This window comes from Lissotriton helveticus, chromosome 1_1 (genome assembly GCF_964261635.1).
Source record: "Lissotriton helveticus chromosome 1_1, aLisHel1.1, whole genome shotgun sequence".
Lineage (NCBI taxonomy): Eukaryota > Metazoa > Chordata > Amphibia > Caudata > Salamandridae > Lissotriton > Lissotriton helveticus.
Window position 1 is genome coordinate 1,280,996,388 of NC_136057.1, and position 12,877 is coordinate 1,281,009,264.

The following is a 12,877-nucleotide window of genomic DNA, read 5'->3' on the forward strand; positions in this document are numbered from 1 at the left end:
AAAAGAACTATTAAGAGCCATAAGATAAGCACCCATTCCCAAAAGCAGAGAGGAAGTGCGTGCGTTTTTGAGGTTAGTTGAATTCTACTCTAAATTCATTAAAGGGTTTTCAACAAAAACGTACGACATCAGGCAGCAACTAAAACAGGAAAACAAATTTGAATGGTCACAGAAGTGTCAAAAAGCATTCATCACTCTGAAAAAAGATATTTGTAATGCACCCCCATTGCAGGGATTCGATCCCAAGTTAGGGAGCATAATTACCACTGATGCAAGTGGTAGGGGCATTGGTGCTGTCCTCAGCCAAAAGAACAGAGATGTTAAGGAGGACACCATCACCTTTCCCTCACACTCGTTAACACCTACAGAAGACATATACTCAGTGATCGAGTGTGAGGCATTAGCATGCATATGGGGACTTGAGCACTTTCGCCAGTTTATATGGGGAAAGAAAGGCTTACTACGCTGCGACCACAAACCCCTAACAAGATTGTTGAAAACAAAGGGTCTATACACTGCTACACCCAGACTAGCACGGATGTCAGTGAGATTATTAGATTTTGACTACGCATTGCAATACCTACCTGTTGTTAGGAACGTGGTGGCCGACTTCCTCAGTAGATTACCACTCCCCATGAGTGTGAGGAAGTTATGGGAGAGGAGTTTTGCGTAGCCAGTATCACAGATGAATTCCCTGGCATCACCAAACAAGAGTGGCAAGATGAAGTTGAACAGGATGTAATTCTACAAGAGGTCAGCAAAATGGTGCAAGAGGGTTGGCCAGAAAAAAAAAACATGTACAAAACGATGCAAGAGTCTACTGGGAATTGAGGAACAAACTGTACTTATAGGGTGGACTCTTAATGAGGCAAGGGAAAATTGTCCCCCAAGAAACACTGAGAGAAAAATTGTTAGAGATTTGTCACGAAGGCCAATTAGGCATCAACAAAACTAAAAGCAGAATCAAGAGTTGTTATTGGTGGCCTGGATATGATTTAGCTATAAAGAGGAAAGTGAGGAACTGCATTCAGTGTGAGAACTCAGACTAGTCCCAAATAACACTCAGACCAGCTTTACATCCTTTGCCCAGTCCAGAGATGCCTTGGGAGAGAGTGGGGATTGACCTGATGGGTCCCCTATGGAATACGGAGGAGCAAGTGTACATAGTGGTACTCATTGATCACTTGGCCAGAAATAGATATACTAAGAAAAGCAGACTCAGGGAACATTGTCAGATTCCTCGACCAAGCTTTCACGAGGGAAGGCTTACCAAAGTTCATAGTAAGTGATAACAACCACAGTTCACGGCAGACATCTTTGAAAAGTACCTGGGAAGAAATGGTATCATACACAAAACCACATCAGTGTACCATCCAGCGGGTAATGGGGCAGTGGAAAGTTTTAATCGAGTCATACAACTGCCCAACAACAAGGGGTTGCAGTGGGAGAAAGAATTATCAAAGATGATATGGGCATACAGAATAACCCCTAATGAGTGTACCACAGCCAGTCCCTTCGAACTTATGAGAGGGAGAACACCCATATCAAAAGACAATATAGGGAGGATGGTTACAGCTAAACGCGCAGATTGGTCTCCACAAAGGCTGAAAGAGAAGTTGTCACTGGCGCAAAACAAGTGTAAGGAGAAGTATGACCAAAAACACAAAACTAAGCCATTCACGCTTAGGGCAGGTGACTATGTAAGAGTCGAACAAAGTGGGTTCATTGAACAAGCACTGGCGTTGCCAATAGGTCTCGCAGTAGGAAAGTTGGAGCTATTGGTTTTGTAAATGACATTTTATATTTATGTTTTGTGATTTAGAATGCATATACTTTTAACTTTAGCAAATGTGACACTTTTAGCATTTGTAATGCCACATGTTTTGTATTGACGTGACTTAGATGTATTGATATTACAAATAACAATGGCTTTTAATTTTTTTAAAATATTAATACTTAAATAAAAGTGATTGTAATTTATAATGGCAATGGTCCGAAGTAGATAAAATAGTGGCAAAATAGAAAAACTGTGGCACAGAAAACAGGGCAGAAATTCATATCTGGCGTTTGCATAACAAACTAAATCTCAGCATAATTGTTATGGAAACTTTTACCAAAACAAATATTTTGAAGGCAGGTTAATAAAACCCACAATAAGTATTGGCGTTTTGATAGAGAACAGTGTTGAAAATCAGGGGCTGACCCCCTATATGCCTTTGCGCTTTCACTGGAGGGACTTCCCATGGTTGGGGGGGGAGGCAACCTTACTGCCCAGCAGCTGGCCGTAGCTTTGCAGACCTGATGCGAGTCAAGGCCGCCAGGCAGTGAAGTGTGAAGCAGTGGGCGGGGAAGCAGATCCCTTTGAAGCTCTTGGAGGCAAGGGGAGGAGAAATGCTGCTGGCGGCAATCCTCTACAAAAGCACGAAACACTGAGGGGATATGTAGGTGAAAGGCCAGCAGGAGGGCCCGGGTAAAAAATTAAAAAAAACGGCAATGAAATGTAAATAAATCCTCCAAAGCAAACATCTGATGTGCACGGTTAATTAAAATGCCTCACAGGGCTTCAATTTGTTTAAAAGGAAGCTACGTGATATTAACAATCACACAATCAAACTTAACCTGAATCTTCCTTAATGTCACCAAATTCGAATGTTTTTCCAGGGCTGCTCTCACGGGCAGTAAAAATAAAACGTTTTGTGTCACCATAGCTCCGAGTTCTTTACTGATGACTGGGGAGGGGGGGTGGGGGCGCAGTGGGAGGTGGACGAGCCTCAGTTCGCAGCCATTTGACTGCATAGATGGCGTCATGCATTAAAGTGTTGAGTTTAGAAACCAGTCTGTTCGGTTGTCCTTAAATGAAGTATGTTGTAGCCGCTTCCATGTGCCATGACAGGCAGTCATTGTCTGCAAATTAACATTCTAAACCCATAGGTCACTAGCATTAATTTCCTGATATTTCTTACCCGTGCTCAGCAAAGCATTGTGACCTGCCTGCTGTGTCCGTATCCATGCGCAAGCAACCATGGCCCTTCCCGGAATCCGTCTTTAACGGTATAACCACGCCCACAAAGCAAACATCTGAAGTGCACGGTTAATTCAAATGCCTCACAGGGCTTCAATTTGTTTAAAAGGAAGCAGCTCAATACGGACAGAGCTAGCATTTTCCTTGCTAAATGAGGTAATCACTCTTTTGATGCTCCTTAAGGGCAAAACTCACTGTCTGCCTTAAACTGTGGAAGGACAGATTGTCCTCCACTTCGCTGAAGTACTCTCCACGGCGCAGTGACTCCCGTTGCACTGAGCTGCAAGCACCCGGATGCCAACTTCCTTGTAGTCCTTGAACACTTCCTTCATTGTGTTTATGCCCCCAGTGGTCTGGTGGGTGAAAAGCAAGTGGGAGAAAGCAGGCAAGAAAAGGCAGTATAGTCAATACAGGAGAAAGGATAGCGGTCAAAATGTGAAATAAAGAGACTAAGTGCTAGAGGTGTGATAGAGAAGAAAGGTGAAATAGGGTAAGAAAAAAGTTCAACATGATACATAGAGGAAGTATAAAGAAAGCAATAGAAATTAGGACAGATTGTGCAGTAGAGAATAGGAATAAAGCCAGCAAGAACTGAAGCAATGAAAAAACGATAGAAAAACAGACACACGGAATAAGGATATATGAAGAAGAAGTGGTGTAGTATGGAGAAAGATGGAGAACTCTATTCAGGAAGGCAGAAAGAAAGTGTGATCTATGTAGTTGAATGATAGGAGGAGTGTGAAGAACAAAGGAGTGCAAGAAGGAGAAAGGGAGAAGACAGAGGAAATGGAAGAATGAAAAGGAAAGGGTAAAAAGTAGAAAGCAGAAGGAAATGAAAGATGGGGATAGGAGATTCGAGCCAGAAAGGAAATAAAACAAGGCAACAGGAGATGGGGAAAGAAAAAAATGAGAAATAAGAGGTGATAAGAAAGAGAATTCAATATATAGGATGAAGCTTAGCTATACGCAGAAATAAATAAGATGGTGGAGAAGTTTAGAAGAGATGGAATAAAAAATGTGAACGTGGGAGACAGACCGGATCGGGGACTAATTGCACAGACTGAAAGGGACACACGAGATGCGAGATGGAGGGAAGTAGAGAGAAGAGAGGAATGTCAAATCAGGAACTCCGAGAATTGTAGGTAGGGACGTAGTCATTCTAAGACCAGCAAGGAGAAAGACAGCAGTGCATGAATGTAAGAGGGACCCACTAGAACTCTACTACGGCTATATTTCATCAAATAAAGGAAAACTAAAAGGAAACCAAAGAATGTGTGTCTGAACAGTACTGCACAGTCTCGTCTAACCACCCAAGAAAAACAAAAATGTACAACAAAGTTAACAGTGCAAACTGCAGTGCCTCAATGGCAATCATGGTTGCACCACACTATAAACGGAACTTTATGGCAAGCATTGACTGCAGAATCGCTATAAAGACGCGAAAGAGGTCAGGGGCGGAAGCGCACGTTTCCTGGAATAGTGGAGAGGTGGTTTCTCGAAGACGGATGTGCATGAAAAGGAAAGGGTAAAAAGTAGAAAGCAGACGGAAATGAAAGATGGGGATAGGAGATGCGAGCCAGAAAGGAAATAAAACAAGGCAACAGGAGATGGCGCCACGGAAATAACACCTTTCCATGTCATTGACAACAAGCAGTCTTCACCAGGGCTGCAAGTTCGAGCGTGTGAATTTATAAATGTAGCGTAGGAATGGGAGTGAGGAATGCTGTAGCATAAAGTAAAATTAACCTGATAACAAAATAAAAGTTGCATGTGCTGACTTAAGTGATGCTGCGTTTGGTAGCGTGTGGGCAAGCTACCTAAAGAGTTTAGAAGGGGAGGAATGTTCCCATACCTTGTCCTTAAATGCTAATTAGTTTAAGCAGCTGGTGGGAGATGGCACAAACACAACAGCCCCTTGTGTAGGCGGCAGTGGTACCATTGATTTTAGAATAGAAAGAGAATACACACTTCAAGCAGCAACGCGATCAGATGCTGAGCTGCAGACATGGAGCTTTCCCCTCCACAGCAGCAGATGTGAAATTGCTGGAAACGTCGTGAGCGCGCGTGGCCAAATATTTCAGTGCATCTGCCTGGCTCCATGTCCACACCGCAATGCCCCGGGCAGACATGAGGGGGCCCCAAGAATGCTCGGGTGAGTGCGTTAAGCTCAGCGCTCCGTCCGTATTCTTGTTGGTTATCTCATATGCCTAGTACGGAATGTCAAATAATTACGTTTTTCCCGTGCCTCCGCTTTGCCGCATATTGCCATGATGCCTTCATATTTAGGTTGAATTGCAGGAGGTGAGCTGCCGACTTAGAGCTGGGAATCCAAGTTCGAGCTCAGAGTACGTTCAACATCCTGTGATCCTGGGCATATCCATCATGTCCCCGTGTCTAACAAAGGGATTTGTTTTCCTTGTGTTGGGAGCCTTCCCCATGTAAAGCCTGCAATACAATGGGGGTGACTGTGTGTCACTGTAAACTACACAAGGGTTTCTGCTTTGAACAAGCACACATGGCACTGGCATGGTTCGGTCACCAGACGGGACATTGGCGTCTGAGGAATGGAAACGCTCTGTTTGTGCCCGAGGGTGGAGGGAGATCTTAAAACGTAAAGCTGAAGGGGGAAGAAAATGACAGCAAGCTGTGACACGACCGTGAACATTCAGTTGTGCAAGGGATCTGCAATGTCAGGTCCCGTTCCAGAATATACGTGCCCCTCCAGTGATGCACCGGTACCAACAATTTTCAATTCTAAACATTGTATTACTTGAAACGCAGGTTTAGTCACGCAAAATATTTGAACAGTCGATTGTACAGCAGTCAAACACAATATTTACTTCAATTATGATAGAAAGGCAAAAAACACCCATTAGTTTTAGAAGCATGACAAATTAATTGCACACCTTTTTAATGAGAGCTTAAGAAAGAAGGTTTAGAGGGAAGGGGGGCAGAAAGCCTGCATTCCTACTTTTAACAAGAGCGGCAGGGAAACTGAAAGTACGGCCGGCCACCGGCCAGCCATGAATAATTAGGGGAGGAGAAGCCGCACAGCACACGCTGGGAGAAGCCCTTTGATGTGCTGTGCGGCCGTGAAAAAATGAAATTAGGAGGGAGGGAGGGAGGCTGATGCTCGTGCTTGTTTGGTCACGTGATTCACGTGAACTTAAAGAAAACTGCACGAACGAAACCCTTGGTTTCACGAGCATTTCGAGCACTTGAATTCTCGCCATTTTCCAATGGAAAAGGCGAGACCTAAAAAGGGCAATGCTGTTATACTAAGCAATTGATGGTTGAGAGAATGTTTTGCAATTCAGCTCTCCTTAGCGACGACAAAGTATGGCATGCGTCTGCCCATTCAGTATGCAAGAACAGAAGCAGGGGGTTCATTGAAGAGGAGGAACCCATAACACCACAGGTACAATATCCTTCTGAAAATGAAAGTAAGGAACATCATAAAAGAGGTACGAAAGGGAGGTGTAATGATTATGATTCACAGGAAGACAATGTGAGTGCCCAAGACCAAATGCACAACGCAACGGGTCCCTCTAGACACGTTGCTGAGTCCTCGAACCAGCCAGGCGAACAGATAACTACACCCGTAGATGATGCTAGGAATAAGACTAACGGACTTGGAGGACTTTCTGCAAATCGCGATACAGAGGTACCCAGTACCAGTAGTAGAGGAAGGGTTATTGTAAAACCATGTAGGTATAAGGATTTTGAATGTTATTAATATGCTTCTACTCCCTTCCTTCTCCTCCCTTCCCCCTCTTCTTTCCCTAAGGAAGGAGATGTGTTAAGATGTTGTCTCTAATTTACATACCTCCCTTACCCTGCCCTGCGGACACCCGTACCCCCTCACGCGCTCATCTTTCACTCCTGGAACAGCTGATGTTCTAGAACGTCAGCTGAGAAGCGGTTGATTCTGTTGTAGCTGTTGGAGAGTTGACACGTCTGTGGTCACTGCGGAGTCCTCCCACCTTGGCAGAGGCACAACTAGAGCCAAATTTCAGGGGGGGCTAAGAAAAAATTTCGGGGGGGGGGGGGCTGCACCTTTAATCAGTAGGCAGAGTGGAGCTGCAGGGCCTCCAACAAGGGGTGAAACAACAGCAAGGCCTAATTAACATTCAAATGCTCTTTTAAAGACCTGTGAAACGTTCGGGTGTGGCTGTGTGTGTGCCCGGGATCTGTCTCATCCCGGGCTGCCACACACGACGGGGGGGCTGAAGCCCAGTGAGTCCAATGGGTGTTGCGCGCCTGCACCTTGGTCTGTTGTATACTTCAATAAACTTCTTTCTTGAAGGTATCCTGACTCCCGCCTTTACAATTTTACTGTCTGGAAAAAAACATAGGGCCTTATTTACAAGCCGATGCGTCACTTTTTATATGGGAAATATTGTAAGCGGGCCCCATAGTATTCTTGATCCCTTTGTCTTGTGGTTTATGTTGGCACCACAACTCACAAGATGGCGTTGTAGGGCCATAATACGGTTACCCATTACATATTTTCCCTGTTTTTGCTTGCCACGCGCAGAGCGGATCACGCAGAGCTAGGCTGTTGATGTTTCCCGTCCATGTCTTCACAGGAACAGTACATCTTTATTCACGACGCACTGGTCGAAGCCATTCTAAGCAAGGAGACGGAGGTACTCGACAGCCACATACACTCCTACGTTAATGCTCTTCTCACACCTGGACCAACTGGAAAGACGCGACTGGAGAAGCAATTCAAGGTAAGCGCTCTTTGACTCCTTAATAGACGCTTTTTTTCCCCAAAGAAAAAGAAATAGCAACCGCTAAACTGGAGAGCGCATTAAAGACGTTGGGGCGTGAAGCGTCAGTCCGCGCGCCATCCTGCTTCCGCCGCCGTCCTCGACCTTGGTGAAAAGGCCTAATCAGAAACCCACCGCTGGGCCCTCTCGGGCATTGTTTTGTCCGCCTCTAAAGGCTGAGAACTCTGTCAAAATGAACACATAGCGCGCACAATGCGCCCACAGCCTTCCTTTCAGCAAGGATTGTCCCTGGCGGAGGCAGCAGAGTCGCCGCATTGAAGGGGGGACGCGGGGGGACATGAGACTCGCGCTAATTCCGCCGACGGAGCCTTGCACGCCGCGACCTCTGCGGAGGCACACAAATAGACCGCAAGAGGTGCGGACAGGCGGGCAGAGGGCAGTGCGGATGAATGCGCGTGGCTTCTAATAGTTTCATAAATACCTTTTGTAGCCAGGAATCCGCGGATCAGAGAGACGCGGAAAATCATTAGACACAAGTGTCGGGGTCACGGACAGCTCCTTGGATTGTTCAGAAGCGTGCTTTTCTCTTCAGCCCACCAATACACCTGCACACACAAACGCCCTTCTTTCTCATTTAAGACAGTGCGCCAAAAATAATATTTCAAAGGGAATACATTCAGCGTCTTTGAAAAAGAACGTTCGAGACCAGCCTTGTTTGTTTTTTGTTTTTTTTGCATTGAGTTCTGTATTTGTGTTAACGCTTTTTTGTCGTTGCAGTTTATAACTCAGCACGACATACTGCAGTGTGACTACTCCACGGCTCTGAAACAACACAACAGACCGAAAAACAGATCGTCTGCCGTCATCCCGGGTAGGCATGAGCAACGACAGGTTTCTAAGTAAAATAGCTCCACACATTTCTTTGTGACAAAGGATTGCACATTTTCAAAGAAGTTCAAAATGACGATTTTGTCCTGTAATTACTTGCTAGGTAATATTGCTTTGAAATACGATACCGTGATATTTTAGCTTTTGGGCAGGGTAGGTTTGACTTATCCTACGGCACCTACAGTGAATAGTATGTTTAACTCCAAAACGTTTCTCTCACCGAGCCTTTTCTCAAAGGTGTTTGCATTAGTGATTTCATCTTCCTCCCACAAATAGCCTATTTTTTTTTTTTTTTTTTACAATTTTGAGTTTGATATTCACAAAACGTGGATTTACACCCATAACAGATTTACACGCAGATTTTAGTGGCTAAGGCATAGCTGCATCAAGCTAAAAACCGGTTGCAAAAGGGCAGTTTCTCAGCTTCTCCCCCTTTGCAACCAGTATTTTTGCATTTGGGATGCATCATCTCAAATGCAAAAATCGCAATTAAAGAAATCGCAAAATTGCAATTACTTAAATTGCCATTGCATTTAAGGTATCTCAAATTGAGATTCCTTAAATGCAATGCATTAAAGTAAAAAAAAATAGCGATTTCGCTAATAGGGGGAGCAAATTACCATGAAGTTGAACTTCATGGTAATTTGCAAAAACGTTGAAAAATGCACTAAAGTGCCTTTTTCAAAGTTCCATTTTACACACAAACATGCCCTTAGGGCATGTGTGTGTGTGCAAGATGTACCCATATGCAGATCTCAGGTGCAGCAGGGTGTCCTTTTGAGGAATCTCAATTTGAGATTCCTTAAATGCAATCGCAATTTAAGTAATCGCAATTTTGCGATTTCTTAAATTGCGATTTTTGCATTTGGGATGATGCATCCCAAATGCAAAAATACGGGTCGCAAAGGGGAAGATTCTGAGAATCTGCCCGTTTGCAACCGGTTTTTAGCTTGATGCATCTATGCCTAAATTCTTTAAAAAAATAAATGACCCAGCATGTTCAACAGTGCATCAAGGATATCCACACAGCAAGGCATAGCAATCATAAAAAAACAAAAAATAGATAAAAACTTCTCAAATTAACATACATTCTAAAAATGAGGCTTGTGCCCACTCTTAATTCCATTGTTACATGACCAGATATTGCCTTTCAGACTTCCTAGGTGAGTGACCCACAAATACACATGCACGTGGTAATGTTTCTTATAAACAGCCACATATTCATAGTCAGATATTAGGGGATAGGGTGTGTGAGAGTCAGAGGTCTAAACTTTAAATATGATCCTATTACTGTAAAAGGGTATGTATATGCGACTGATGTACTTCAAAAGCCCTTTAAGTAAAGTAAAGTTGTCACTGAAACGTGTTAGTCACTTTAGGACAATCTCATATCAGAGTAGATTAACCAATCTCATATCAGAGTAGATTAACCAATTCAGACCGCTCTATCTTGGCTCTAATTCATAACAGTACTCTAATGGGCAAATACGGTTCTCAATTTAAGGATATTAGTGTTGGGTTCTTTTTGTTGAGAAAGGGAGGTCACAGTTTCTCAATGGTATGGCCATAGAGCTTTTGTAATATAAAAGGGGTTAATAAAAAAAATAGGAAAAATGAAGTATTGAATTTCAGGCCTTCGGACAAAGAAACATTTTTACGTCCAATTTTTGTGCATTGGCAATTTTGATTTCCAATTTGGCAACACTACATTAATTATTTCAAAATATAAAAGATGTCCCTTTTAAACCTAAATATGAATCCGAATCTGTGGTCACTGTAATACGAACTACATGCTCATATCAACTGGGAAATATTTTAAATTTTTCATGGTTCGCTGTGAAATAAGGGTTCTTATACCACTGCATTTTGTGCAATACAATCATCTTATGAACATTTCACACTTTATTTACCTTAAAGAGAGCACCCTCTTGAAGACTTCACATGACCCGAAATTTTTAGTCAAGAGGTTGACAGATATGCATATGCCACTGATTAGACACCTTCTACTAGGCTCTACGGAGCAGCAATTGCAGGTAAGTGCAGAGCGGCAGGGGAGGGTGGGGGTGAAAGTGACAAACAATGGTATTTAAAAGGGAATTTAAAATAAATAAATAAAACCACTTACCTTGCACTCGCCGCATCGCCTAGTCAGCGATGCTGCGAGTGCAAGGTGAGTGGTTTTATTTATTTTACCTTCCCTATCCAGTCGTTTGTCACTTTTACCCCTCTTCCCCCACCCCACCGCGTTTACCTGCATGTGCCGTCACTGGTATGGACAACTGTCCTTAGTTTGATAAAAATACTCCACACACATTCCTGAGATGAGCACCAAGGCATAAAACCTCAGAGCCAATCTTACAACCCCAATGTGCGTTAAACCACCACTAAGTGGCTGGTCCCTAAATTCTACACTATTCAACAATCTGCAGTGCCTCAAAATATTTTGCAAAGATTCATCCGCACCTTATAAACACCTTTGTTACATAGAATTATTCTATAGCATTGTATTCCAACTATTTAACTTGGGCACATTCCAAGACATCTTCTGGTCAATAATCTATTGTAAACAGAACTATCTAACTATAATGCCAATTTAACCTTTGCCTTCTCAGTGTATTTGTATTTTTTTTTACCATATTCAAATCTGAGCATAATCCAATCCTTTGAGACAACTTGCATGAACCCCGCAGGTACCCAATCTCCCCCCACCACTGCACATGGCCCATAACCAGGCAGGAAATACCCACTTTGCACGGTCTACGTGCTGCACAACAGTGATTGGCCATAGGGTCTGGTCTACGACCAGACACTTTTAGCTTTTTAAAATAAATGTTTTTTTGGTACCTCACTTAGCGCCTTGCTGGGTACCGTGGTACACGGTGGTGGTACCGTGGTTCCTGGGTTGGTTACAGAGTGTCATCTCCAGCCAGGACCTCTATTCTACTCTCTATGGACACTCAATACCCCATGTGTGCCAATCTCCAACCAGGCCCTGTACCCATCCCCATGTGTGCCCAGTCCTCACAAGCACTCAGCCTCAGCCCCACCTCTCCCACTGAGTACATCCTTAAAACCATGCACAGCAGTGGGTTAGCCCTGTACGCGGCCAACCTCAACTACGCATGACCTATGGCCTGCACAGTGGCAGTTGGCAACAGGGTATGGTCTATGACAAGACCATTCTTTTTTTATTTTCTCTTTTTTGATACTGCAATACTATGGAAGTACATTACCAGAACTGCAGTACCAGCATTGTGGTACCACAGACGGTTCCTTGCTGGGTACCTCATTAGCAGGCTCTGGTATCACAGTACCCGTGTCCAAAAATATTTTTGGGGAGTTGCCCTTGGGTGGGCCTGGGATTGCATTCTTTGCCCCTTATGTCTCCTTTGATTTTTTTTTCAAATCGTTGCCACAAAATATTCTCGATGATGTGGCCAGCCAATCAGGATCTGTCCATCCTTTTTGAACGGGCCAATCAAAGCAAAGCTGGACACCAACAGCCCAGATATATCTAACTTATTACCTTTGTTAACCCCTTCATGCCCACTCAAAAACACTTTTGAATGCTAATTTCTCGAAAACTGTTGAATGAGTTTACGCCAAATAACAAAAAGCACGCTCTCTGAATAAATGTCCAACATTTAGCCAAACTGATATAATTCCATCCTACTGTTTTTTCCTGTATTGGAGTGCAAAGTAACTGTCACTCCTGCCCCCACTTCTGTACTGCTTATGACCTCACATACTACATCGCTCATGTCATGTTCTATGACATCATTGATAACATCACTGATGACATCTCAAATGACATCTCAAATGACGTCATTGATGACAATGGTGTGCATCGCGGGGAAGTATGTTATAGTTAGAGGGCACAAGTTATAGTTACTTGAGATAACCCAAACTATAACTGCTGAATTTCCATGGCTTTGCGTGTGTAAAATCAGAACCTAACTATAACATCTCTGTAACATGTTTTTTTAGTGAATTTTTAATTTTTTCAAAATTCTTTTTCCTAACTATAATGTCCCTGTAAGCTATATTTTTCAGTGTGTACGGTATTGATGTGACAATATTCTATATAAATATGTTCTGTTTCAAAGTAAAAGATTTGCAGCTTCTACTCTTTATAAACGAATTACAAAAAAATCTCATTAGCAGACCTTTTTCCTCTCCCAGCTCACAGCAGTCAGCAGAATAAGAAGCCAGAGCATGGTTAATGCATCAG

The 12,877-nt window shown here is 43.3% G+C and overlaps 1 protein-coding gene across 8 annotated transcripts in view; it reads left to right on the forward strand.

Moving 5' to 3' along the window:
* PTPRZ1 (protein tyrosine phosphatase receptor type Z1) overlaps window positions 1–12,877 on the forward strand; it is a 656,962-nt gene that overhangs the window by 604,548 nt on the left and 39,537 nt on the right. For all 8 annotated transcript variants that reach the window (XM_078680698.1, XM_078680707.1, XM_078680718.1 and 5 more), the window contains 2 exons: window positions 7,612–7,758; window positions 8,536–8,629. In XM_078680698.1, the coding sequence (XP_078536824.1) occupies window positions 7,612–7,758; window positions 8,536–8,629 (241 nt within the window). The remainder of the gene's footprint in view (window positions 1–7,611; window positions 7,759–8,535; window positions 8,630–12,877) is intronic.